We start from the raw sequence: 27698 nt of genomic DNA on the forward strand, positions 1-27698 counted from the left end.
CATCCGTCCATGACACATGGCTGCTTCCCTGTGCACAGGTTGGGGAGCTGTCCCCAGCCGGGCTCAGGACAGAGACCCGCTGGCTGTCAGCCCAAGGGGTCGTCAGATCGCGGGAGGGGGCCGCGTGGGGGGAGTGGGCACCAGCACTTCATAGCTGTGGGGGGCGACAGCCAGAGAAGCTGGGAGAACAAGTGAGCCCGGAGGCCGGAAGGGCGGGCTGGCCGGGGCACCTCTGGCCGGGCAGGAGGGGTGGAGGGCAGAGGGCCTGAGGCAGGTGGCTAGGCGGGACATCCAGCGTTTGGCAGACGGGAGCCCCGGGCCTCCGTGTGCACCGTGCACCTACCCAGGCCCTGGGTCTCCAGGTGTGGGCTCTCGGACCGCAGGGCACCGGGGCTGCCCCCCTCTGCCCTTCCCTGCCGCCCTGGCCCACTAACCCTGTGCGTTCAACCCCATTAACGAGCACCTCCCTGGGGCTAAGTGACTCGGAATTGCTGGCCAAAGCCAGCGCGCCACGGGTCCTGTCTGAGCCTTTCCACACTCAGGCCGCGGGGGCCCCAGGGTCCCCAGGTGCAGACACCAAGAGAGGCACCGAGAATCGATGACCCAGCTCCTTCCTATGGTCCCCCTTCTGCATGTCCGGGGGGGATGCTGGGGGGTGGCTGAGCAAGCTGGTTTGGGACATGGTGACCTCCTGCCCTTCGCTTGCGGAGACCCAAGCTCTTGACCGTCAGGCCTGCAGTGGGATGTGGGGCGGGGAGGACACCACGTGTGCAGCCGGCCTGGGGTTTGAGCTCAGTGCTCTTTGGAAGGCGTGCGTTCAGTTGCAGAACCGTGTCTCGCTTGCCTGAGCAGAGGGAAGAGGACACACGGAGGATCTCCCCCCAGACGCTGGCCCCAAAGTGCAGAAACTCAGGGGCACTTTGCAGCCTGAGTTTACAGCTTCTGGCCGGGGCTGGTCGGAAAAAAAGGGGAGCCAGCTGCAGGCCTGGAGCCTTCCCAACCCTGCTCTCGGGCCTGCGGATCTGCCCTTGCCTCCCCGCCCTGCCTACCAGCCACCATGCTGTCGCGATGCCACGGCACGAGCCACAGCGTGAGCAGGAGGAATGTGCTGGAAGGAGAGGACTTGCTTGGCCAGCTCAGGCCTCCGGCTATTTATGGGTTTGGGGTTTGTTCAGAACCATGGCCGTGGGGCATGGGAGGGAGGGGGGTGAGCCCAGAAGGGGACTGGGTGTTGTGGACGGGGACTCCTGGGGGAGAAGCCAGGGCATCCGTAGGTGACAGCGGGCCGCGGAGTGAGGACTTGCTGAGATGCCAGTGAACCCCTGGACTGAGGCGGGCAGCAGGAACCAGCCATGCTCAGCCATCCTCTGTCCCCCAAGGGTGGCCAGTGCTGTGGGCACCCAAATACCTGCTGGGATTCACCCAGATCCAAGACCTCAGTCTTCCCTCTGCCCCCAGACTCAGGTCTGCGTCGCCTTCGAGGCCCCCCACAAGGACAAGCCCATATCCTAAGTGCCTGCTCTGAGCCACGCACGTGCAGGTGGCTTATATTCATTGCCCTCATCAGTCCCCATGATAGAGACAGACACAGTAGGTGGCATAAGGCCCATTTCACAGATGTGGACACCGAGGCTCAAAGAAGCAGCTGATTCTTGAATCCAGACCTGGGACCGCACCGCCCAGTCCATCAGCCCGCTCGGTCTCAAGGCCTTCTAGGGGCTGGGCATGCATCCAGGGAAGAGGGCAAAGCGGGCACACGGAGCTGGCCTTCCAGTGGGGCAGAGACCATGAGCAAGTCCACGGTATTTAGACCACTAGGAGGAAGTGACGAGTGTGGCCAAGTGAAATGAGGCAGGGGCAGGGGAGAGACGGGCATAGGGGGTCTGCTGCAGCTAGGGAGTCAGGGACGTCCTCCCGAGTGACAAGAAGGCCTTCCAGGTGGGGGGAAGAACAGGAACACACGGGCCAGGAGGGCTGGAGGCAGATGGAGGCCAGTTCAGCCGGGATGGGGTTTAGACCCTGGAGAATCTCAAGCAGGGTCTGCTCTACTTTGTGCAAAGAAGCCCTGTAGCCTAGGGTCTCCGGGGCGCTAGGTCCCCCTCCCCGCCTGGCCCCCTGACGAGACACCAGCAGCCATCCTAACCACCCACACTTCTTTTTGGTGGCAGGTTGCATATTCATCGAAGAGAACTTTTCTTTGAAGTGTCCCAAACATAAGGTAGGTAACCACAAGCCTTCCCTGGAGGGGAGCCCCTCCCCTCGCCCCACCCCCTGCCCTGCGGACCCTCAGCGGGGCCCAGCCCCACCTGTCCGCCTCCAAAACCTTACTATTCGCGGTGTATCCGAAGCCTTTGGGGCAGGTTGGCACACGCTGGTCAGAAAGACCGCCTTATAACGAGACAGGTCCTGAAGGAGGGAGCCATCCCAGGTGGGCGACAGGAAGGGCAGGCAGGGGCACAGGACGATGGGCGCGGAGGGAGGTGACGGTGGCAGAGTGGGGGTAGAGAAAAGTTAAGGCCGAAGGTAAGGCCTGGTGCCTCCAGGGGCGGAGCCTCTCGGGGAGGCGGGGCCACGCTGGGAGGGGCGGAGCCATGCCGGGAGGGGCGGGGCCACGCCGGGAGGGGCGGGGCCGGGATTTATCAGCCCCCAGCACGTGCCCACCACCGGCAATGACGGGCGCTCGGGCGTCTCTTCTCCTGCAGAGGCTGCCGTTGTAATCCACCCCAGCGGCCGGAGAAGCCGCCGAAGCCCGCCTGCCCGCCCGCCGCCGAAGGAGAGGAGCCGCCTGCGCAGCCCCCGGGCCTTTGAGCTGCTCCCCGCGCGGGTCCAGAGCCGATCCTTGATCCGGACTCCGGATCTTGGATCTGGCCGCCTAGGGCTGAAACTTGCGATCCCGGGTTGGGAAGAAAACACGTTCCGGAGCCGCCTGCTCCCGGAACAGGAGGACACAGGACGTTCCCGCCTACACCCCCCAGGGCCAGGCTTGGAGAGGGGGAGCCCGCGGAGCGGCCAGACTCCCTGGGGCACCCAGGCTCCGGCGGGGATTGGAGACGCCTTTAGCCTGGGGACACGCTTCTCCCCCTGGTAGTTCCAAGAGGACGTGGCACACATTCGACGTGGGTGCTGCCGCCACCGCAGCCGGCGTGGCTTGCAGCTGGGGGCCCTGGGGGTGGGGGTGGGGGTCCAAAGGGCCCTGGAAGTGGCCAGGGCGGCTCCAGGCTCCGAGGCGGGGGGCTGGGGGGGGGAGAGGGAGCCGAAGCCTTGCTGGAGAGGACTAGGCCGGCGGGGTAGGAGGCCGGAGGCTTTGGAAGGAACCTTTCGAATCGTGTCCTAGTGCCCTTCCCACCCACCCAGCCTCGGCCGACACTTTCGAGCGGTTTGGGCAGAGCCGGGGGAGTCCGGGACCCATGCTCAGGGGATGCGGGCTCCCCGGGTGTGGGCGGGACTGGCCCCCGCCCTTTGGCCTCCGTCGTCCCCTTTCCAGTCCTCCGCCCCACCCCTGGAGCGCCACCTGGGAAGGCAAAGGAAGGGAGTGGCGACCAGAGCGCACCTCCGGTGGATGCGTGACCGTCCCTCTGCACGACCACCCAGTCTCCAGGGACAGCAGCGCCCACCCGGCACGGGAGCAGAGACAGCGCTAGATTCGTGTACAAACCTGTGTACCCCTCTATATATATGTTACATAGAATGTATATATGTTGGGAACATGCTCGCTTCTCCCGTGTGTCGCCGCCGCCGTGCGTCGTGCGTCCCTCAGCACGGGGCCCTTTCCGGGAAGGGGGCTACGGCGATGCCCGCCCTCCCCGCGCAGCCACCACCGGCCCAAGCCAGTCCCCGCCAGTCCGTCCGCCTGTCCGTCTGTGTCCTCAGCTCTGTCCACGCTTCGATAGGCCTGACGCAGCCCCCAGACTGGGGCCGCCCTAGCAACTTCCTGTACATATGACTGTAAAATGGTAAACGTGTGTATTATATCTGGCCTCGTTATATAGTGTATATATATGTATACATATACATATATATAATATATATGAAGACTGTAAATGTTAAGACGACTAGTGTTCTTATTAGTATATTGCTTCACACTGAAGATTGTGTGTATCGAGCTGTTTCTAAAAGATGTTTATTTTCCTTAAGAGTAAAAAACAGTCATTGCATTCAGAAAAAAAAAAAGTCAATAAAGATACAACGATTGTTTTGGAAGTTTGCAGCCCGTGGATTCTAACCAGATTCCGCTGGGAGAGGGGGCCAGGCCTGGGGGGGCGGGGGGAATGGAGAGGAAGGCTCGGCGGGACACCAAGGGACAGTCAAGGGTTCTAGTCGGTACCGTAAGGGCAGGAACAGGAGACAAGCCCCTGCTGCGTAGACAACCCCCCAGCCACCCCACACCCCATGCGGCCTCAGGGTCTCAGGTTATGATGGGGGCTGGAGACTTCCCCAAGCTTGGGAGAGGGAGAACCCGCGAAGGGGTGGGGGAGGGGAGACGAACGGCCCAAACAGCGATACCAGGCTGTAGCTCCTATCACAACAGATCCTTAAGGACACGGAGTCACCCTCTCATGTCACCCTGCGAACTGATAGGGGTAGAAGCAGAGAGGTGGGAAGGGACAGCTGAGACCACAACAGCCCTTAAGGATTAAGGGTTGATAACAGCCCAACCGTGTGGCACGGAAATTGGTGGAATCCAGGTCACCTGGAGGTCACAGCAACAGGCCTCCCACAGCGACAGGCCTCCCACATCGAAGGGGACATTTTGGTCTCTTAGGACCGATGGGAGCGGGAAACCTTTGGGTGCTGGGGTGGGAGGAGAGGGGGAGGCTCAAAGGACCCCCTCCAGTTGGCTGGTCTATCAGCTAAAGTACACACCCTCCTCCCCAAAGGAACAACACCCAGATTATAAATAATTTCATCTTTTATTCTCTGTACAAAACTTCTCAACCTATGAAAATAAAGTTTGCAAAAGGCAAAGTAACACTTGAGCCTCAGAGGCCAGGAGGCTGGTGCGCCCTCATCTACAGTATGTACAAGTCTCTCCAGAAGGGAGAGAGGCGCCTCGGAGTAGGACCCCCTTGCTGGCTGGGAAAACCAAGTAGGCCCCCCTCAGCTCAGTGAAATGTACCCCTCTGTGAGACGGGAGAGGGCAAAGCCACTGGGTACCTGCAGAGCAAGGTCCCGTCGGCCGGCCCGGCCCCTGCAATCCCCCGACCGGCCACCAGAGGTCAGCACATGCTGGCCGCCGCTCGTCGGGTTGGGGCGCAGTGGGGGGCGGGGCGGCTAGGGTCGCGCCCCCTCCGGCCTCCCAGGTCGAGGCAGCAAAAGCCCCTGCGTGCCTCCCATCCCCCCAGGAGACAGAGCAGTACGTGGGCGGACCGTGGACACTTCGGGGCCCTAGCGCTGCCTTCGGCCGTCGAGGCTCCGGCCCTGCACACAGGCCCCGCGGGGGCCGCCGACGGGGACCTAGCTGGAGGTGACGGTGGTCCCGCCGCCCAGGCGCATGAGCATCTGCTGGCAGTCGTGCAGCAGGCGGCGGTCGCCGAGCTTCTCGAGCGTGCGCGCCGCCTCGGCCAGCATGCCCACGCGCTGCCCCGGCGCCGACAGGAAGCCGGGCGGCAAGTAGCAGGAGGCCAGCAGCAGGGCCTCGGCGTGCTCCCGCCGCGTGGGCCGCGGCTCCAGCTCCGCCGCCGCGCCTGCGCACACCGCAGGGGCGTCAGGGGCGGGGCTCCGGGCCTGGCCCCGCCCCGCCGGCCCCGCCCCTCTCGGGCGCACCCGTGGAGCCTCAGACCCCTCCCCTCCGCACAGTCTCCTTTCCCTGCAGGGGACAGTGGCCCCGGGCGGATTTCTCAGGTGGGATATCGCCCTCTGGCAACCGCCACGAAGTCCCTCGGTCTCTGCCCCTTCCACAGCGGCGCTCGGCATCCATCACCCCCCGTCTGGGCCTTCCCGCCCCGGCGGGGCCCGAGCCCGCCCCGACCACGGCAACGCCCCCGCTCACCTTTGCCACAGGGGCCTGCCCTCCTCCGCAGACTGCGGTCCAGGAGCTGGTGTGTCCGCGTGGGGCTGGCCCCCGCCATCAGCCGGGCCGTGGCCTCGTGCAGGAACACCTGGGCAGGAGGGGGCCCGCAGAGTCGGGGTTCGGGCCGGGCCCCCACTCTCCCCGCACCTGCTGGGGAAGGGCCCCGCGGGCACTCACCCTCCGCATGGCGGGCCGGAAGCTCTGCGCCAGCCGCCTCAGGCCGCTCAGGTCCCGCTGGAAGCCGCGCAGTTCGAGGGCGGAGGCCTGGGCCCCAGCGCCGGGGCCCAGCGAGGCCTGGGGGGCTGCAGGCAGCTGCTGCCGCCGCCACAGGCTAGTTCGCGCCACCAGGAGCAAGTCACACAGGAGCAGCTGCATGGCCTGGGGGGAGGGCGGGAGGGCAGGGCAGGGCAGGGGTCACGGGGGGCTCCGGCCGCGGGAGGGGACGGCTGGGGGCCCGCGGTGCCAGGGGCCGGCTCCGGGCTGCACTGCGGAGGCACTGCACCCGCGTCACTCACGTGCAATGCAACAGCAATGCACCGCGGGGCCGCCCGCCTCTCCAGGCCCCCACGCCTGCCGCCTGCCGCGGGCGCGGCCTCCCGGGAGGGCTCCGCCAGCCCCCTCACCCCGCCTCTCCTCCTGGGGCTGGGGAGACTGGGGCCTTAGCGAGTGCGCCCCCCATCCGGTACTGCGGCGCAGGGGGGAAGGTCCAGGGACGGAAAGGGTGGTGACACCCCCCCAAGACCGGCCAGGCCCCCGGCAGCACCCCTCACCTTGTCGATGGAGCTGCCAGCTGGGGTGGTGGCCAGGCTGTCCTGCAGGTACCCACTGGCCTTCTCACAGATGGCCAGGCTGGCCGGGCCAGACTCTGCCTTCCCGCGGCCCAGCACGGCCCGGGCAGCCTTGAAGGAGTGCAGGGCCGCCCTGGGCAGGGGTCTCCTGTTGGGGCCAGGGCAGAGGACTGATGGTCAGACCGGGCGCAGACCCACACTGAGCTCCCCGCTGCCCCGCTTCCGGCTTCCCGCGACCCCGACCGCACAGAACCAAGGCCCGGGGGGGGGGGGCAGCACCGCGCTGGGGGCGCCCGGAGGACCTGGCGGATACTCACTCCGACTCCTGCAGGGCACGGGGCAAGTGCTCCACCAGCGGGTACAGCCGCTCAGCCGCCTCCTCGTCACGCCGCAGCCAGTGGGTCACCACGGCCGTCAGGGAGGCCCACCACTTGGCCACGGGGTCTGTGCCTGCAGGGAGCACGGGGCGGGGAGGGGGGCTCCCTGAAGCTCAGCCACACTGCAGCTGAGGCGGAGCCGGGGGTCCCAGGGCGCGGGGCTGGGGGCTCACCGGCGGCGGTGGCCATGCTGGAGCTGATGGAGAAGCTGCAGGCGGGAGCCCCGGCGGCATCGGAACAGCTGTTGAGCAGCTGCAGGTACCCCAGGGCGTCCGAGAACTCCCTGTGGCAGAAGAGAGACCTCGCTGTCAGGACAGGCCCCGGCCCTCCTCCCAGCGCACCAGAGCCCAGCCTGACCTCCCAGCTCGCTTCCTGGCGAGCTGCTAGGGAGACAGACCCAGGGAGGAACTGAGATGCGCCCGAGGCCACACGGCAGGTGGACAGGAGCCCGGCTCTGGCCACCCACCCACGGCCCTGGACACAGCCACTCCCAGACTTACTGTGGAGGGTGCTTGCCTGGGGGGGGCGGCACAGGGCCACTCACCTGTCCCCATCAGCCGATCCAGGGCTGGGACTGGGCTGAGCCACACAATTCAGTGCTCGCTCCAAGAGATGTTCGCGGAATAGCTGAGTCACCTGGGCCAAGGGGTCCACTGTGGGGAGGAGCGGGTGAGCGGGGTGGCAGGAAGGGCCCCACGCCTCCTCCCCACATTCACCTCTCCACACCAACGGCTCTCTCCTGGGCACGCGGGTGGGATAGATAAATACCCCAGGCTGTCCTTGGATAGGATAACCTACCCCGGACAGTGTAATCTGCTTACTAACACGCGTCTACCAGCTCTGTCTCTTCCATCTGATCTCCTTAGTCAACAACTGGTCTCGCCTGGGATCACCTCCCAAATCAACCACCTGCCCCCAAATTCCTCTTTGTTTCTGAAGAGCCCCAACCGAGAAAGACCCAGCTTCCTGCTCCTGCAGCCTCAGCAACAACAGACAGACCAGGGTGGGCAGGGACAAGCAGAGAGGCAGGGACAAGCAGAGAGGCAGGGACAAGCGGAGAGGCAGGGACAAGCGGAGATGCAGGGACATGCAGAGATGCAGGGACAAGCAGAGATGCAGGGACAAGCAGAGATGCAGGGACAAGCGGAGATGCGGGACAGGAAGGGGAATGGGCCACGAAGGACGTCGGGCAGCAGGGGATGGGCACGGCGCTGAGAGAGCACCTGGGTTGCCGGCCAAACTGTACAGGCTTTCCCTCGGGGCGCTGCTCACGGCCCAGTCCCCATCCACGAAGAAACGGTGGCCCACCGGGTGGCACAGCCAGTGCATGGCAAGAGGCACCGAGCCGCTGTGTGCCAGGCAGGCCTGGCGGGCGCTACTCAGGAAGAAGCGCTGTGGGGGAGGGGAGTGGGGCTGTCACACTGGACCCAGACAGGGGCTCAAACCCAACCCTAGGTCTGAGACGGGCCTGGAGTCCCCCCGCCCCCCGTAACCAGCTGCCTCCTCCTGTGAGCCCCGTGCCCAGGGAGCCACCGGAAAGAGCTGCAGAGACAAGCCCCCCAGCCCTGTCCCCATCGGCCCAGCACCCACTCACTGTCAGAAAATGCAAGGCCCGCGGGAGACTGGTCTTGACCCTCAGCGCGGCGGCCACATAGATCTCGGCCAGCGTGGCCACGGACACGGCGTCCCCCGCACATTCCGCCAGGTTCAGGGCGCTCAGTGCCAGATTGGCAGCGGCAAGGTGCCCTCCCGTGTACTTCCCTGGAAAACGGGCAGGATGTGAGGCAGGGGGGCGGCGGGAGCCCCTCGGGCCCGGCCCCTCGCCCCGCATACCCATGGTGTGCAGCTGGTGCAGCTTGTGGTAGACGAACGCGGCATCCCGGGCGCTGGTGCGGGCGTCCGCCCGCAGGGTGCAGTCCCTCTGCAGGCCCCCTGCCCGGCCTGCCAGCCAGCGGCCCACCCAGAGACGCTGCAGCAGGTGGCGGATGAGGTTCCAGAGCAGGCTGCAGGCCAGGTCCAGGTGGGAGGTGGGCAGCGGGCGGCCCAGGGCCCGCAGGGCCAGCCACAGCTGCTGGGCAGCTTGGGCAAAGTCCCCCTGCGGATGAGGGTTTTCCAGGTGAGAAGAGGTGGATCAGAGCATGTGAGCGCACGATACCCCTCCTGCTCTGAAGGTCCTTCCACCTTGGGCCCCCCACCATGACGCTGGTGTCCCCTCCCCGCCCCTCTGCCCACCCCCGGCAGTGCGAGTCTGAGGGGACGACAGGGCAGGGCAGGGCCCCCCAGCACCTTCCCAGGTGCCGCCCAGGTCCTGGCCCTGCCCCATCCCCCGAGCCCACCCCCGGGATCCGGCCCCTTACCCGGGCCAGGTCCAGGTCAGCCTGCTTGCGATGTCTCCAGAAGTGCACGGCGGGGCCTGAGTGGGGCCGCGTGACCGGCTCTCCGTAGACAAAAAGAAGCGCCAAGCAGGCCAGCACCAGCAGCCCGTTGGGCAGCCACACCAGTGGGGTCAGCAGCCACGGGGCCCAGCCAGGGCCGTCTGGGGGCAGACAGAGGGGCTGGGACCACGGCACCCCGGAAATCCAGAGTCCCAGCTACACGCCCCGAGCTCCCCACCCCCGCCCCTCCGTCCCAAGGATACCCACGCTGGGGCCTGTCCTACCTCTGCCCTCGGTGCCCAGCACGCTGCGGCCAGGATGGTGGTAGGTGCTGCCGGCATCCGAGGGGCTGGGGAGGGCCCGGCTGCCCAGCAGGGCGGCCAACGGGTTGCAGGAGAGGCAGAGGAAGACGAGCGTGCACAGGACCAGGCGGGAGCGGTCCAGCATGCCCCGGCTGCGGGGGGACAGCAGCTGCTCGGGCTTCACCTGGCAGGGGTGGGCAGGTCGGCGAGGGCAGAGCGGGAGTGGCCCCGGGAGGATGCGACAGGGAAGGAGGGATCAGCCCTCCACGCCGCCTTACTGTGGGACCCCACGTGGCTACAGGCCTCCGTTTCTCTATCAAATGGGAGGTGGGCTATGTTAGGGGCCTCTTCCTGACCGAGTCCTGGGGCTCAGATATTGCAGGGAGATGGACCGGGGGTGGGGGCTGGGGAACAGGGCCGGGCCCAACCTGGCTGTCCTCAAAGACCGGGCTGTCGGGCTCCGAGTCACTGCCGCTGCCACCGCTAGCCCTGCCTCCAAGGGACAAGGGGCTGCTCTGGGACGGCGAACCGGCGTCCGACGGGGGCGGGCTCAGCGTGTCCACCAGCTCAGGCTTCATGCCCTCCATGGGCACGTCTGTGTTCCCTCCGCTGCCGCAGGCTGAGACCAGGTCCTTCAGAGACTCTGGAGGCCGGAAAGGAGCAGGGCCGGGGGTGAAGGCTAGATACCCCACCCACAATCAGCTTAGGGCCCCCTGGAGAGGGGCGCACGGGAGTTGGTCTAGCTCTTGAGGGCCAAGTTGGGACCAGAGGAGGGGCTAAGGGCCCTTGTAGGGTTAGGGCTTAAGGGGCAGGTGCGGGAGCTGGGGGGTGGGGCAGTGCAGAGCCGGGGGGGGGCGGGGGGAGCGCCAGGACTCACTGCTTTTGTGGGCAGCAGTGCGGAGACTCAGGTTCTCCTGCTTGAGCTTCTGGTTGCTCTGTTGTAGGAAGCGGATGTAATCGATGGCCTTTCGCAAGACGGCAGACTTATTCAGCTGCAGGGGGTGGGAGGGAGATGGCACAAGGGGCCGGTCAGGCCTGGCCAGTGGGCACCTAAGCAAAGGGCGGGGGCTGGGGGGCGCTACTTCACAGCACGGCTGCCTCAGGACCGTTGCACTTGCTGTTCTCTCTACGTGGAACGTTCTTCCCCTGGTAGAACCTATCTCCCAGGCTGGGCACGAGGATTCATACCCCAAAGGCATCCAACAGTGTCCAGCTACCTCCCTCCCCTCCTTCAGGTCTTTGCTGCTGTCATGTCACCTTGGTGAGGTGCTTCGGACGTGTAGCCTCTTCGTCCCTCTCCCTGTGTTGTCTTCCTCCATGGCACTTATCCCCAGCTGGCGACTCTAACACTTCCTTCTTTATCCTGTGTATTGTCATCCCCTGTCCCCCACTAGAACGTTCAGTCTCCAGACAGCAGGATGTTTGTCTGTCTGTTCCCTGTAGAGTCCCCAGGGCCCAGGCTCAGTCCCAAGCCTTCTGGGTCTTCCGGTCCCCTGCTTCCCCAGGGTCACCCCCAGAGTGTGCCTCTGAACGCCATTGCCCACACCTTCGCCTCAGTGCCCACCACCAGGTCCTTGAGCTCGACGATTTTGTCGTTGATGGAGGAACGGTAGCGTTTTTCAATGGCGTTGTGGGCCGTGCGCTTCTCCCCGCGGCTCTGCGCCGAGCCCAGGGCCTTGCCACCAGCTGCCAGCCGGTTGATGGGCAGCTTCTCGGCGTCCACGACCAGCGGCACCGTCGCCAGGATGGTTCCTCCACTCACCAGGGTCTGAGGGGCCAGGCGCAGGTTACCGGCCGGGCTTGCCCGCGCGCAGAGCCCCGGCCTTCGGCCCCACGCCACCCACCTGCAAGGGCGCCGTCTGTACGGCTGCGCCAGGGGCCAGCGAGCCGATACCCGCCGCCTTCACGGTGGCTGCCATGTCTGTTTTCATGGTTGTCAGGAGCAGAGAGTCTGCCTTGATGAAGTGGGGCTGCAGCAGGACCTGGGGGTGGGGGAGGGCGGTCTCAGCCAAGAGCGGGGAGTCTGGACCGGGGCCTGCCACCTCCCCGACGCCTGGCCAGACCTCCTCACCGGGACCTGCTGGATCTGCGAGGTCACCGTGGTTGTTCCGGGCGCTGCTGTGGGGTTGGCCGTGGCCGTCAACAGCTGCTGGGGGGCCGCGCTCTGGACCTGGGTGTGCAAGGAGACGGGCGGGACCCCTGGCAGGGAAGCCAGTGGCAGGCCAGGCAGCGGCTGCGGGGTGCTCCCTGGAGGGGTCCCTGCAGAGATAAAGGCTGGGGCTGCAGGTACAGGCCACCCTCACCCACTTTCAACCCACCCCTCGGGGCCCTATCACCCTATGACCTGGGATGAGTCATCAGCCCTCACGGCTTTGGGTTCCAGGGTGGCCAACCCCTGCCGGGAGTTCTGATGCAGATGTGCTAGCTTTCCAGCCACGCATTTGTCCCTGGAAGGGCGGCCCTGATGTCGCCACCGGGGCAGAGTGGGAGGCAGGGCTTCACCCGGCACCAACACGCAAGTCCTGTTAGGAACAGGGGCACCCGGAGCAGTGCAGCAGAGGCCCCCCATGTCTAAAGCCTGCAAACTCCTCCACTGAGGCCACGGTAGACCCTCCTCTCTGTGCTCCTGTTGTCCCCTCGCCCCACACCCCCCTTACCTGTGGAGAAGCCTCCCGTGGGGCTGGGGTAGCCCAACACAGGGGCAGAGCTGAACTGTGGCGGGGCCGGGGCCAGGAAGCTCTGGGGCAGGAGGGACCCCGGCAGGGGCTGCGAGGTCGGGGCCCGCAGGATGGTCAGCGGCAGGGGTTCCTCCTTGATACCAGGCCCGGGGGAGAAGGCCGGCCCAGGGGGGTACATCTTCAGGGAGGTGGGCGCAGGCTGGGGAGGGGACAAGGGTGGAGGTGTCGCCTTGGGTGCCCCCAGGAAGCCTTCGAGTGGGGAGCTCATTGTGGCATGAGGTGGGGACAAGCTGCCCGGGGAGCTGGCATCAGGACTCGCAGGGTCTGTGCCCCCTGCCCCGCCGCCGCCGCCGCCGGCATAGGGTGGGTCAAACAGGCCCGGGAAGTCGCTGTCTTGGTTGTTGATGAGCTGCAGCATGTCTGGGGAACAGAGAAGAGGCTGGGTCAGTGACCGGAGGGCGGGGGCTGGCCCCTGTACAGGGCATCACACACTTCATGCCTCGGGTCCACACAGCTGTATGTGTGGGGCAAGATGCAGAAACAAAGCGACCCGCATGAGCCCGGGCTCCCAGACACACAGCCGTTTCTTGGGCACCTGTGACATCTGGAGCAATGCCTGGTGCTTCTCACGTACCCAGCAGCCCGTACAACGGCTGGGCAAGGTCAGTGGCCCACACCTATGCTCAGGCAGAACTGGGGTTTGGGCCCCAAACGGCTGACTTCAGAGCTGCCAACCCCGACCCACTCCTCTGCGGCAGAGACCGAGGCTTGGGGCTGACCCAGCTGCCGGCCATGTGTGTGCCAACCAGTGTGTCCCTGCGTGTTCTGGGCACTAGCCCAGACCATGCCTGCAGCCAAGCAGCCTCGGGACCAGGCCATTCAGGGCTTCAGTTTCCCCTCTATAAAGGCAGTGCTGGCTGTCCTGACTCCCTCCTCCTCGTACAGACTGGGACACACTCCCTGCCACCGCTCCAGCCTCTCCCCCAGCTGGCGGGTCACCAGCTGCCTGGCTGTTGCCCTGGGGCCCTCTAACCCATAGGGACAGTCACCCACTGGGTTAAAGTGCTGTGCAAGATCCCCAGCCTGAGCTCCTGGGCCTGCCCACATGCCCACTGGACGTGTGGCCTGGGCCAACAGCCTCCTCTCACTGGGCCTCAGTTTCCTCATCTGCACAACAAAAAAGGATGAAGCCCTACGTGGCAGGGCTGCTCCGAGGCTTGGCGGGGCAGGAAGCTGGCGCCCAGTGGGCCTCACCGTTACCTGCCTCCTGCCAGGTGCCCGGGCAGGGCAGTTCCTGCAGGAGGGGACCTCCCTCTGGCCTCCAACAGCCCGAGATGGGGGTGCCAGACTCCGGCCCCCTGGGCCCTCCCCATGGGAAACACCTCGTGGGCAATCTGGGCCGGTGCAGGCCCTAAAGGCTTACAGTACTTTCCCTGGCAGGGCCCCCCATCCCTCATCCCCGCCCTCATGAGCCCCTCTGACAGATGGGGAAACTGAGGCCCTGAAAGAAAACCTGAGTGAATCCAGGACTGGGGTCCCGGATTTGGCTCCAGGGAGGGGGGACAACTGGCCTCCTCCCCGCTTCTTCCCTTGCTGCCCCAGAGGGGGGGCGGAGGACGCGGGAAAGCCACCCTCTCACTCCAAACGCCGGGGTAGGGGTAACTACTGCGGGGGGGGGGGTGGCCCACCAACTCCAGTGGGCGCCGGGAGCCGGCACGCCGCCCCCTCGGGAACCCGCTCTTCCCGCTGGGGGGCTGGGAGTTCCACGGCCACTGCACACACACGCCCTCCTCTGAGGAAACCGGGGATGGTGACCCCGCAGCGGAGTGGAGGCTCCGTGATAAAGGGGTGGGGGGGATCCTCCAAAAAATACCTTCGAACGTGCAATCCATGGCTCCGCGGCCCGCGCCCGCCGCCCCTTCGGGGCGTCCCGGCCGGGGGCCTGCCGGTCTCCGCGCGGCGCCGACTTCACCTGTCAGGCCTCAGACGCGCTATAAAGCCCGCGGAGCGCCCCGCCCCCCGCCCCGCCCCGCCCCTCCGGCCCCGCCCCCGCCCCGCCCCCCGGGGCCGCGGGCCGGGCATGGGGTGAGCGCGCGCGGCCAATCAGCGGCCGCGCCGCTGCCTCACTAGGGCCCCGCCTCTGCCCCCGCCCCACCCCCGACGGCGGCTCGGGCTCGGGTTTCACCCCGCGGCGCTGAATGGGGCCGGGGTTACTCGCGGGCGCGGGCCCTTAACCCACTCGGCGCCGACATCCGCCGGGGTTACTGGCGGTCACCGGCCCCCCTACGCCCCTAGCTCCAACCACCTCCGTCAGCACCTCGGAGAAGTGCGGCGGAGTGGTCGCGGGGCCGGGATGACCCCGGCAGGGATGACCCAACACTCTTTCCAATCGCTGGCACTCTGTGCGGGATCCCACCTTTAGGCCTCAGTTTACTTCTCTAGACAATGGGATAATCACATCTCCCTGGCCTTCAGAAAGGGAAAGGTGAAGGGGAAAATGGGTGCGGCGCTCAGTACCACGAAGCGCTGAATTAGGGCCAAGGGCTGCCTGGCAGTGGGGGCGGGGACCTCCCCTTCCTGGGGCAGCCCTAGCATGGGGCCACCCCCCACCACATGGATGCCTAATAATAGGTCACTGCCGGGAAACTGAGGCCCAGAGTGAGGAAGGAAGACCCTTACTCCAAAGTACACATACACATAATACTTGAACCTGATTTCTCTGTCTCTGCACAGATGTCCTTTTGCAGAGAGACCTGGGTCTGGGATGCAGGGAAGGGGGTCAGCAAAGTCTGCCCTGGCTCCCAGGTCAAGTCTGACTCACTTGTTCACTGTAGGGTCCGGGGAGGCCAAGAGACAACCCAATCCCTGGGACACAAGGTGAGGAAGGCAGGGGTGTGACAGGGTGACAGGCTCTGGGGTCTTTTGAGGAGGTACCTAGGACTGCCTCCCCTTCTGAGGAAGGTCAAATTTCAACACACATACAGATGAACAAAGCATGGCCAGCTGCCCAGGTTGTCAGCTTGAGCTTTTGTGGCCAAACAGACCACCAGCAAGTCCTACCCCAGCCTTCAACCTGCCCCTCCTCTGGCTCCCAGTCTCCTGCGACCTGGGTGGGAGGCTGAATCCTGGGCAGGCAGGCATGGCAACTGAGCAGCGTGGGCCAGGAGGGACTCCAGCCCCAATCTCTCTCCCTCTCCACCAGCCTAAACAAGGAAACACAGCCTCATCTCCCTCACACACATCCAGTTCCCAATCTTTCTAGAACTTTCCACGGCTTTGTAGGCGATGCCAAGGATAAAGAACTTCTCCTCTGGCACCTCCATCTCCCTCTCTCCTCAGCCTGTGGGAGCTCACACTCTCCCTCATCCCCCCAAAAACAAAACAATGCATTGCTGTTGGAAAGGCTCTGACCTCACCCGAGTAACTGAAGACAGGTTAGACACCGAGGCCTGAATTCCAGGCCCGAGTTTCAAAAGCAGACCCTGGTGGCTCTGTTCTTCCTTACCGTGTTCCCCAGTTGTGGAGCCCTGAATGTGGCAGGACAGACAAGCAGGGACTGGCCTGAGACTTCTCAGACCAGGGCCAGAGGCAGCCCTGAGGATGTCAAGCCCGCCCCCCACCCCCTTCCTGTCCCATCCTTGTCTTCCCTTCACCACATTTTCTCGCCTTGGTTTTCCATTCATCACATCTTTGGGCTCTGCCCCCATTCCATCCTGAGGAGGGAGGAGGGAGAATGGTCACTCAATGTCCCCCTGAGGGTAGCAGGAGTCTGGAAAGGCTTCTGAGAGGGGGGCTGGCCAAGCGGCAGAGGACACAGTCTAAGCTAAGATGCAGCGAGAAAGAGGGTCTGGGTGCCATGAGGCACCTGGTAGCATAGGAGGGGCCAGCCTTTCCGTAACCCCCCATCTCACTCTCTTCTGGAGCTGAATCTTCCTGCAGAAGTTGGGTGTCAGAGCTAAGACTGGGGTTAGAAATTCGAGATCAAAACCCACAGTGCACCTTTTCCCCCATACAGCCCAGGGGCCGACCTTCCCTCTGCACCTCACTTGCCGTGTAATCCCAGGCAGATCACTCCCCTTCTCTGAGCCTCCACTCCTGGTAACAGCAGTGGGGTTCTAGAAGGGCAAGTGTGTTTACTACAGCATTATTTATGACGGCCAAATTATGGAAGCAGCCTAGGTTGTCCATCAACGATGAACAGATGAAAATGGGGTGTATACACACACACACACACACACACACACACACACACACACACGCAATGGAATATTACTAAGCCATCAAAAAGAGTGAAGTCTTACCATTTGTAACAACACGGGTGGATCTAGACAGTATAATGCTAAGTGAAATAAGTCAGAGAAAGGCAAATGCCATATGATCTCACTCATACGTGGAATTAAAAAAAAACAAACAAACAAAGAAAAAAGAGACAAACCAAAAAAACAGACTCTTAACTCTAGAAAATCAACGGATGCTGACCAGAGGGGAGGCGGGTGGGGGATGGGTGAAGTAGGTGACAGGGATTAAGAGCCGAGGGCTGTTATGAGCATGATGAGCACTGAGTAATGCAGAGAATTTTTTTTTAAGACTTTATTTATTTATTTTGACACAGAGAGAGAGACGAGAGGGAACACAAGCAGGGGGAGTGGGAGAGGGAGAAGCAGGCCTCCCGCTGAGCAGAGAGCCCAATGCGGGGCTCGATCCCAGGACCCCGGGATCATGACCTGAGCCAAAGGCAGACGCTTAACGACTGAGCCACCCAGGCGCCCCTGTAATGTAAATTGCTGAATCACTATGTTATACACCCGAAACTCATATAACACTGCATGTGAACTAAAAAAAACTGAAAATAAAAAAATAATAAAAGAGCAAGTATATGGGGGCACCTGGGTGGCTCAGTAGCTTAAGCATCCAACTCTTGATTTCGGCTCCGGTCATGACCTCAGGGTCGTGAGATCTAGCCCAGCATCAGGCTCTGCGCTGGATGTGGAGCGTGCTTAAGATACTCTCTCTCCCTCTGCCCTCTGCCCCTGCCCCCGCCCCCCTGCTCGCACGCATGCTCTCAAAAAAAAAAAAAAGCAAGTGTATGAAGCACCCAGCATTCAGCAAGATTGCTATAAAGGTTAGTCCCTCTGTAGCAAATGGAATGGTCTAGAACTATTAAGTCAGGTAGTGAGTTGGGCTCCTGGGTGGCTCAGTTGGTTAAGCAACTGCCTTCTGCTCAGGTCATGATCCTGGAGTCCCAGGATCGAGTCCCTCATCGGGCTCCTTGCTCCGCGGGGGGTCTGCTTCTCCCTTTGACCCTCCCCGCTCTCATGCTCTCTCTCTCTCTCAAATAAATAAATAAAATCTTAAAAAAAAGAAGGTCAGGTAGTGAGTTGCCCAATACTTGCAATGATCAAGCTGGAACTGGGGATTGCTTTATGGAGAGTAAATCGGGCTGGGACTGGGGTGGGGCAAGAGACGTACCCACTCCCAGCCCTGGGAGCCAGGACAGTGGGCCCCAAAAGACTGGCCATGTCTCCCAACTCATGGATCATTCTCCAGAGAGCTGAGCGCTGGGCTTCCAGCATAGAGAGAGACTCAGAAGGCCCATAGGGGCTCCTGCCTGCCCTCCTTGAATATGGGGAATAGGAGGCATAGACTCTGAGCCTCACTGGGCCCACCTCACACCCCCTCCAATCTTTCATCTTCCCCACCTCCTCCCCAAGCCTGGATTCCTCCTTTTTCCTCTCCTTTCCATCCCTGCCCTGATCCTATCAGGGCCCAACAGGAAACCTGAGCACCCCCCTCCCTCCCTGGCTCTACCTTCAAACCTCCTTTGGAAGGCAGATGTGGGGCAGCCTTTTATTCTCTGGCCTGTTTATTCTGTGAGGCCATGATGGAAATCTTGGGAGGACCCAATGCCACGAACTGGCAGGAGCCCCGCTCTGATCATCACAGGAGCCTCTAGCCCATCCAACCTGTATGAGGCCTTGAACCCCAAACAAGCTCTGCTTGCATGCCTCTCGGGATAGGGAGCTCACCACCTCCTTCACATGGCCTGGTCCATGACGCCCAGATTTGTTTTTCTTTTTTTTTTTTTAATTTTTTTTTTTTTTAAGATTTTATTTATTTGCGAGACAGAGAATGAGAGACAGAGAGCATGAGAGGGGGGAGGGTCAGAGGGAGAAGCAGACTCCCTGCCGAGCAGGGAGCCTGATGCGGGACTCGATCCTGGGACTCCAGGATCATGACCTGAGCCGAAGGCAGTCGCTTAACCAACTGAGCCACCCAGGCGCCCAGATTTGTTTTTCTGACAATATCTACGCCTTTTCTTTTTTCTTTTCTTCTTCTTTTTTTTTTTTTTTTTAAGATTTATCTATTTGAGAGAGAGAGAAAGCGTGAGGGGGAGGGGCAGAGGGAGACAGCGTCCTAAGCAGACTCTGCACGGAGCACAGTGCTGGACGCAGGGCTCCATCTCACGACCCTGAGATCATGACCTGAGCTGAAATCAAGTCAGGTGTTTAACCAACTGGACCATCCAGGCTCCCCTCTACTGCCTTTTCTTAAGTGTCCACTGTGTGTCCGGCCTGTGCCAGGCACTGGGGTACAGGGACACAGCACAAAGACCTTTCCTCCTGGAGCTTATGTTCTAGTGACCGACGGTCTGCACATACATGGAGGAAGGTGGGTGCACATGATGATGGGCACCACGAAGAAACTGAGGCAGTAGAAAGGGTGTGAGGGGCCACTACAGATGAGATGATCAGCAAGCGTCTCTGAGGAGGCAACATCTGAGTGGAGGCCTGAATGAAACGAGGGAGTGGGCCAGGAGGGAGGAAGAATGCCCGGGGCAGAAGGAACAGCAAGTGCAAAGGCCCTGAGGTAGGAGCGAGCTTGGTGTGAGGATGATGAGACAGCAAGGAGCCCAGTGTGGTCGGAGCGGAAGGAGTGAAGGGGGGATAGAGGTCACGGAGGCAGCCAAGGAGCTGGGAATCCAACACAAGTTTGTCTGTCGTCTGAGCCAAGGACACCAATACTCCAGGAAATGGGCAGGAAAGGGGGTTTGCACACTGTCCGGTGCAATGCAAATCACACAGGGTCACATGAGTGTGAAGAAGAGTGAGGAGTATAAAGCAGCACCGGCACAGGAGAGGGCACGGGACGGGGCTTATGGGACCCCCGGAGCGTTCCACCACTGCCCGCTTCATGACGGGCACAGGGCAGGGGTGGGGCGCTCCCTCGGCATCCCAGGGAGCCAGGGCTACACCCTGCCTGCCATTCATCCCTGCTGCTCCTACCAGTGCCTCCGCGATCCTCCTGAGGACTCAGGTCAGCAGGGTTGCATGTCCTCAGCTAGTCATGTATGCAACAGGGACAGACAGCCCTTTGTGCACCCAGGGCTGCTGGGGGTGCGAGCGTGTGCCGGCTTTTCCCGGAATGGGCTGGGCCCACGGCGGGAGCCCCGGGTGTACCTGGGCATGGGCCCTCTAGATGGACAAGGAAACTAAGGCTCAGAGAGAGGCCATGTGTGTCCAGGGGCCCACCACTGCCAAGTAGAGAATCTGGGACTCAAACCCGGGTCCAGCAACCCCCGAGCCCACACTCATCAGCTCCAGCCTGGCTCTGCCCCAACCGGCTGGTGGCATGGTCTCAGCTCAGGAGGTGTGTGCGGAGTGCAGGATCGGGAGAGGAGGCAGCACGAAGCTCAGAAAGGCTCAGCTCGGGCACTGCCCCTTCCTGGGGACCTTCCCGGCCGCCGTTAGCAGCCGGGCCTTGGAGGGGAGCCCCTCAAGGCAGGGCCGGGGCCTGAACCAGCGTGTGACCCCAGCATCGCTCAGCACAAGGAAGAGCCCAGAGGGGACCAGAGCCAGCCGGCCACCACCCCACTGCTGGTCTCCAGCCACGGGCTCTCCCCCAGGCTGTTCCCTCTGCCAGGAATGTCCTTCCCACTATCCTTTGTCTACCTAGCAAACTCCTGTTCCTCTTTCAAAACTCGCTCTGATGTTACCTTCTCAGATTCTTCCCTCATCTGTGTCATCCCACACACTTAAGTCCCATTTACCCAGACCAAATGACCCTGGACATGACCTGTAAGAGGGCCGTTAAACAAGATGCTGGTCAGCACCAACTCAGACATCTTGTCCTAGGTGTGGGCTCGGGGCACATACTTATTCTGGAAGCTGAAAACCAACCCAAAGGCCTGAGACAGTGGCAATCTGGGAGCAGTGCCCTACTGCTGAGCAACTGTTTCCAGTCTAAATAGCAGTGCTGCACAATTCTTTATATAAATTATATCTATTTCCCCCTTTGGGGTTGTTTCCCTGCAGCCTGCTTTAAACCTGAAATGGATGTATGGGTTCAAAGGGAACATGCTGTTTTAGAGCTGCTGGGCTGCTCTCTGGAAAACAGAAACCCCTTTACAACCTCCCCTGCACTGTGTCCCATTTCCTCATTGCATCACCAGCGTTGGGTTTTATCACTTTTGTTTACTTTTGGTTGCTTTGCTTAGCCCCGAGAGCTGTGTGACTGGAAGCTCGAAGGTGCTTTAACTTGTATTTCCAAGGCTGCCTGCGTTGAGGTGTTTTGTGCAGCCCAACTATCAACGATGACCAGAGGCTCAGAACCACCTGCTGTGCTCTGGCCCTCCTCCACCAGCTAGATTCTTCTGCCTGGGGAGCCTTCCCACGGCTTCTCACAGGTCTCCAGCTCCTTCACCCCGCCTCAGCTACCACCAGGCCTGAGCCACACAGGCTGGGCAGCTAGGGGGCTATGGTGAGTGAGGTGTTTCAAGGCCTCTGTTCCTCATCTGTGCATTGGGTGAGGAGGTGACAAAGGCATTTCGAAGTTTCCTTCCAGCTCTACTCTCTTTGTCTTTATTTTTCTTTTAAAGATTTATTTATTCATTTATTTGCCAGAGAGACAGACAGAGAAGACGAATGCACAAGCAGGGGGATCAGCAGGCAGAGGCAGAGGGAGAAGCAGACTCCCCGCTGAGCAGGGAGCCCGATGCGGGGCTCGACCCCAGGACCCTGGGATCATGACCTGACCCAAAGGCAGACGCTTAACTGACTGAGCCACCCAGGCACCCATTTATTTATTTTTTATTTAAATTCAATTAATTAACAATATCCTTTTTTTTAAAGAAAGATTTTATTTATTTATTTGAGAGAGAGAGAGAGAGAGCTTGAGTGGGGGGAGGGGCAGTGGGAGAGGGAGAAGCGGACTCCCTGCTGAGCAGGGCGCCTGACACCGGACTCAACCCCAGGACCCTGTGATCATGGATCTGAAGACCCCTGGGCTCCAATGGGAACCCCAAAGCCCCAGGAGGGGTAGGCCTGGCATGTGACTGGGAGGGACAGGCTTGCTGGGAGATAGCTGGAGGGTCAGCTGGGGGAAGGGGGTGGGTTTGGGCAGGGTTCCAGGACAGGGTGGGCTTTTCCAGGCCACCAACTCTTCCAGGTGGGATGGACTCCCAATCCCTGCTCCACCTCCCACCAAGTCCCAAACCCAGCAGGGGAACCACACATCTGGATCCAGCCTCAAAAACCCCCCTTCCCAGGAGCCCCAAACCCGTTTCTAAGGCTCTCCCCCCTCCCCTCCGTGGAGCCGCATGGGACAGAGGTCTCACACGTATGCCATCCCTGTCGGGTCTGGGGATCAAAGGGCACGCTCACAGGTCCTGTGGTTGGCAGAAGACAGAGCCAGAGATACTTCCTTCTGGCCTGTGCTGCCATTCCCAACGGAGCTGCACCTGCTGGCAGGGCCAAGTCCAGATCCCAGGCCTCTGCCTGGCGGTGACCCCTGCCTGGGGCTGACCAGGTCACTCAGGATGTTTGTGTCCAGTGAGGTGACCATCGGGCAGGAGGTAACTCCTAGACAACTCAACCCACTGCCAGCATGCTTTTCTCCATCCCCCAAAGAGATGGGTTCCACAAACCCTGCAGGTCTGGAATGCAGTGCTGAGACAAGGGAACAGCATCCTGGGGGCATTGGGGAGCCATGGTTGTTTCAGAACTCTGGAGTTATATGCCCGGAGCTGGGAGCTGAGAGGTAAGCAGTCCTGAGCTGTGTTTTCTTTTTTTGTTTGTTTTAATTTTTTTATTTTTGAGAGGCAGAGAGGCAGCGCGCATGCGTGCGGGAGTGGGGGTGGGGAGTGCAAGCAGAGGCCGAGGGAAAGGGAGAGAGAGAAAATCTTAAGCAGGCTCCACGGTGGGCCCCAAAGCAGGGCTCGATCTCACGACCCTGAGATCATGACCTGAGCCAGAACCAAGAGTCGGATGCTTAACCGACTGAGCAACCCAGGCACCCCTCGAGCTGTGTTTTCTAAGAAGGGCCCAAGCTTGGTGGGACCGGGGAAAGGACCGGGCATGAGATACCACGGGGAGAGGCGTGGGGTGGGGGACTGGACTGGACCCAGAAAATAGCCTAGGAGCAGGCCCTCCTGTGGTTTGTCCAGGCACCTTGGGAGGGACCGCAGGGCCAGGGAGGAGTGAGGTCCAGGAAGGCTTCCCTGGCTTGGAGGACTCCCGGGGTAGGACAAAGAGGGAAGGTGGAGGCATCCAGGCAGAGGACAGACGAACTGTACCCCCAAAAGCTTCAGACAAACCAGAGCCCCCAGGACAACTCCTCGGTCGGGCGCAGCCCCCCCCCCCCCGGTAGGCAGGGAGGCCCCAGCCGGAATGCCAAGTCTACTTGCCCCTTCTGCACTTAAAAGCATGTGCAAGATCTGATCAATGAATCAGCAAAGAGGTGAAGCCTGCCCCGGGCTTACCAATAATCCCAAACATGGCACAGGACTGCTCTCCCATCCCCATCGCCCACAGCCGCCAGGGACCCCAAAGCACAGAGCGACTACGGGAGGCCCCGGGGGTGGGGAGACGATGCTCACCAGAGGTTACGGTGCACTGTAGCCCGGTCAATGCCTTCACCCACAGAGCTAAGGGCTCACGCAGGCAGCTCTACCCCAAAACCCGTTCACGTGACAGAGGGCTTGGCAAAAGCAGGCAGCAGGGCTGGGTGGGGCTCAAGGCCCTTGGCCAGCTCCCTGCTGACGGTCCTCAGTCTCCTGACTCAAAGGCCGAGCTCCAGGCTGGGAGGGGGAGGTGGCCGCTTGGCCTCTGACCCCTCTCTGACCTACTCTCAGGCCCCCAGCGGAGCCCCACGTGGAACAGCCTCCTGGGTTCCCTGTTCTTTTTTGTTGTTGTTTTTTTTAAGATTTATTTATTTGAGAGAGAGAGCTCCAGTGGGGGGGACGGGCAGAGGGAAAGAGAGAGAAGCAAATTCCCTGCTGAGCACACCAGACATGGGGCTCCATCTCACGACCCTGAGATCACAACCTGAGCCGAAATCAAGAGTCAGTGGTCAGGGGCGCCTGGGTGACTCAGTTGGTTAAGCGGTTGCCTTCGGCTCAGGTCATGATCCTGGAGTCCCGGGATCGAGTCCTGCATCGGGCTCCCTGCTCGGCGGGGAGTCTGCTTCTCCCTCTGACCCTCCCGCCTCTAGTGCTCTCTCTCTCTCAAGTAAATAAATAAAATCTTAAAAAAAAAAAAAGTCAATGCTCAACTGACTGAGCCACCCAGGTACCACTGGTACCCAGGGCTCCCCATTCCATTGCTTCCTGTCCCTACCCCCACTCTTAGGAGCTCAGCAGTTAAGAGCATGGGCTCCAGAGTCCACAGCCTGAGTTTGAATCCTGACCCTGCCATGTTCTAGCTGTGTGACCTCAGGCAAGTCACTTAACCTCTCTGTGCGCCTCAAGGCACTCATCCGTAAGATGAAGATCTTAAGTCTACCCACTTAGGGTTGTCAGGAGGGCTAGGAGCCTGAGCTCAATTAGTGTTCCCTGTTTGTGTTGTGATCCTCTACCCCAGCTGCCAGGGGGAGCTTTCGACATACAACCCAAGCATAGCACTACCCTGCTCCCATCCCCCCAAAACTCCCCACTGCCTCCAGGACCCAGGCCCTCTACCCTTCTGGGAGCTCGAGGCCTACTTGGCCCACCTCTCAACCCTCTTTCCTCTCAGGGGACCTGGAGACCTTCGGGGCCTGCCCTTCCCACCCCCACGTCACTCTCTCTAGACCTTGAATCTGCCTCGTTCCAAGGGCAGGGTAAGAGCCTCAAAAGTAGGCCTGGCCTCTGAGCGTCAAATTCCCCTCCCAGAGCCTCCGCCTATGGAACTAGAGAAGGATCCATCCAGGCAAAGATTGGCCTGGGGGTCCACTGCAGTACAGTTAATGAGAACAAAACAACGTGGATGTCCATCAGTGGGGGACTCGGTGGATAAACCAGGGAACTTGATTGTTGTCTGGCTGTTGACACGGAACAAAGCAGGTTACAATCTGCTGTGAGCCAACGGACCCTATCCTAATTTATAAAGGTATAGATTAGCAATTGCCTGGGGCTGGGTGTGGACCAGGGAGCAGTTGTAAGTTGGCAAGAGGGATCTTTAAGGTGGTGATGAAAATGTTCTAGAATCAACTGGTGATGGCCACACAACTTGGTCAGTGTAACAACTTATTGTACACTTGAAATGGGTAAATCTTATGGCAGGTAAATTATACCTCAATGGTGGTGTTTTTAAAAAGCAGATCACGAATATACAACCATTCCAAGAAAAAAAACAAAACAGACACACACACGAAAACAATCCCCCACATAATTAACAGAGCTTATCTCTGCATGACTGGTTTAAGGAAGATTTTATTTTCTTCTTTTTGCTCACCTGCACCTTCTAATTTTTCTACAACGCAAAGAGATTTGTTGTGTAATTGGGGGGAAAACGGAAAGTTTGGATAAAAACCGAGAAATCTCCCGCTGTGGTGGGCAAACTTCACGCCCACCCCAGGAAGAGGCTCCAGTCGTCCCCCTTCTCTCCCAGATTAGAGCGGGAGCCTAATTGCCCCCACCTCCCAACGGCTGCAGGGGCCCGGTCTTTGGGCCTCGGGACATAATGCTTCTGTAAACGAGTCAGTGAGAAAGGTCTATGCCAGAGCCGTGGCCCTGATACAGCAGCCCTCAGTCCACTGTCCCAATTCCCCTAGGAAGGGAAGCATTCGTATCCCGAGTGGGAAACTGAGGCTCAGGTTGAGAGAGCTTGGGCAGGATGGCAAAGTGAGTGACTAGTGTCCAGATTCAAGTCCTGACCCCAAAGCCCAGGTCCTCACCACCTGGTCACGGAGCCTTTCAGGCTGCACTACTGGGCCCAGGGCTTGTGGAACTGTGAGTGGAGTCGGCTCGGATCTCCCCAGGGTCTGGGCTTTGGGGTCCCTCACTCCAGCGCACAGTGATGGAGAAGGCTGCTTTGGAAAAGCCCCACAACCAGGGTCTCTCCTCCCGGGCCCTCCCCTTGCCTGGCCCATGGGGAAGGTGAGCTGATAAGGCCCCAGGCTAGCAGCCAGCTGGGCTAACACGCAAGACTGCAGTAGGGAAGGAGCGAGTGGCTTAGATGTGTCTGTTTTGCCAACCCCAGGTGGCCACAGGCTCCATGGACACGTCTGTCCAGGTGGTGGGAGGTTTAAGTCCTGCGCTCTTGGCCTCGGGTTCCCCGTCGACCAAGTGCCACTTAGCCAGTGTTGCCGAAACTGCAGAGCAACCGTGGAGGGCCGTTTGCTGGGGGCTGTGGTTTGCCCTGTCTACACAATGGGGTACCTGCCGTCCCCAAACCCCTCCTCCGTCTAGCAAACAAGATGCTTTCAAAGATGTGTGTAAACCCGCGCCGCGGCTGCCTGGGCAAACATCCCTCCCCGCCGGTCCCGGGGCTGACCCTCAAGTCTCGGCCCAAAAGTCGGCTCAAAGAGGTCTCACCCCACCCCTGCTCCACCCCAACGCGCAACTAAACATCCGTTTGCGGGTTTTCTGGAGGATTTCCGTGCTCCTGAGAAAAGGGGGAGCCCAGGTCGGTCTGTGAAGCGCCCGTGCCGAGAACGCGGCTCGGTATGGAGTAGCTGCTCAATAAAGGTGTGCCCAAGCGATGCCCATCTAGGACTAGGAGAACCGGACGGGGGCGGGAGGGAAAGAGAGAGGGAGGAGGGACCAGAGGAAGCGCCGCGCGCACGCGCAGGAGCTCCGCGCCGAGCTGAACTCTCGGGCCGGAGGGAATGACCGTGAGTAACCCCGCGCTGACGTCAGGGCTGGGGCAGGGGCGGGGCCTCGGCGACGCCCAGGTCTCCAGGCTTGCGGCGGCCGCCACTGGGTTAAGAACTCACTGGCCGCGCCGCGCGGGGCCCCGGACGCCCAGAGGCGCACGTGCCCGGCCGGGAGCCTCCAGGGTACCCGGCGAGGCGCTGCCCGAGACGCCAGGGCGGGTGCAGGGAGGCTCGGCGCGGTCTGGACAACGGGGCCCACAGCGCACTGCCCAGAGGCGCGGGGAAGTCCCCGCGCACACAGCACGGAGCCGGTGCCCGCGCCCCGCGCCCCGAGCCGGCCCGGGAGACAAAGGCGGGATGCCGCCGGCGAGCCACGCTCGCGCGGAGCCCGGCCGGCCCTTGACGTACCTTCGATGTCGGTCAGCAGGGCCGCGTCCAGCTCGCACGGCTCGGCCAGCGCCTGCTCCAAGGCCGCTTCGCTGAAGGGCGGCTCGTCCATGGCGCAGTCGCCTCCTCCGGGCGGCCCGCCGGGCCCGCCGCCGCGTACGGACCTTCGCAGGGAGCGCCGCGTCCGCCGGCCCCGGCCCGCTGTCGCCTATGCGCGCGTTCGCGTCCCGTCCTGGCCCCGGTGGCGGCCCGGCGCCCGCGAAAAGTTCCTCGGAAACTGGGTTCCCCCGCTGTGGCTCTGCAGGGAGGGCGGGGCGGGGGCGGGGCCCTGTCGGGAGGCCCCGCCCTCCCGGGTAGACGGGGCCCCACCCCACCTGGAGAGAGCTGGGACCGGCTGCAGGGTCTGCCTCGCCAGCCTACCCCCAACCGGCCCCTCCATCAGTGTGCCCTCCACTCATTCATTTTATCCAGCCTCTGGCACAGCAGCGTCTGGCCCACTGCTGCGGGAGCGCTCGGGCAGGCCATGAGCCTTCCCTGGGCCTCAGTTTCTCCCAACACCAAGCAAGGGGGCTGGGGGGAAGCGCCAGGACAGGGCCTGTCCCAGAGGTCTCTGGACTTGGGGCTGGAGGGGGGTGGAGTCTGGACAAACCTCACTTCCTAGATTTGGCTCTTTAGAACGAGACAGATCTGTCCAAGCGATAGCTCTGTGCT

General features: G+C 61.8%; 2 protein-coding genes across 12 annotated transcripts in view; one reads left to right on the forward strand and one right to left on the reverse strand.

Moving 5' to 3' along the window:
* RAI1 (retinoic acid induced 1) overlaps positions 1-4200 on the forward strand; it is a 116534-nt gene extending 112334 nt beyond the window's left edge. For 7 of the 8 annotated variants that reach the window (XM_081805599.1, XM_081805598.1, XM_081805596.1 and 4 more), the window contains one exon: positions 853-2162. In XM_081805599.1, coding sequence (XP_081661725.1) covers positions 853-1094 — 242 coding nt within the window. In that variant the 3' untranslated portion in view covers positions 1095-2162. The other variant, XM_081805603.1, reaches the window with a different exon arrangement.
* A 691-nt stretch (positions 4201-4891) lies between these two features.
* On the reverse strand, positions 4892-27285 carry SREBF1 (sterol regulatory element binding transcription factor 1). 4 transcript variants are annotated; one of them, XM_081805606.1, is made up of 20 exons: positions 27009-27285; positions 14404-14502; positions 12510-12950; positions 11924-12111; positions 11697-11834; positions 11399-11620; positions 10730-10844; positions 10281-10495; positions 9835-10036; positions 9533-9711; positions 9009-9270; positions 8770-8936; positions 8399-8567; positions 7720-7828; positions 7349-7458; positions 7116-7248; positions 6781-6946; positions 6188-6388; positions 5990-6098; positions 5221-5684 (listed from the first exon to the last, which is right to left on the reverse strand). In XM_081805606.1, exons 1-20 carry the CDS (start codon positions 27097-27099, stop codon positions 5455-5457), a joined length of 3546 nt encoding a protein of 1181 aa, XP_081661732.1. In that variant the 5' UTR covers positions 27100-27285; the 3' UTR covers positions 5221-5454. The 4 variants fall into 4 exon arrangements, with proteins under 4 accessions (XP_081661733.1, XP_081661732.1, XP_081661730.1 ...); XM_081805604.1 differs by lacking the exon at positions 14404-14502; XM_081805605.1 differs by lacking the exon at positions 27009-27285 and having other exon boundaries at positions 14404-14529.
* Positions 27286-27698: the final 413 nt, after the last annotated feature.

Source organism: Leptonychotes weddellii, chromosome 15 (genome assembly GCF_054177405.1).
Source record: "Leptonychotes weddellii isolate Sample4059 chromosome 15, ASM5417740v2, whole genome shotgun sequence".
NCBI classification, from domain to species: domain Eukaryota; kingdom Metazoa; phylum Chordata; class Mammalia; order Carnivora; family Phocidae; genus Leptonychotes; species Leptonychotes weddellii.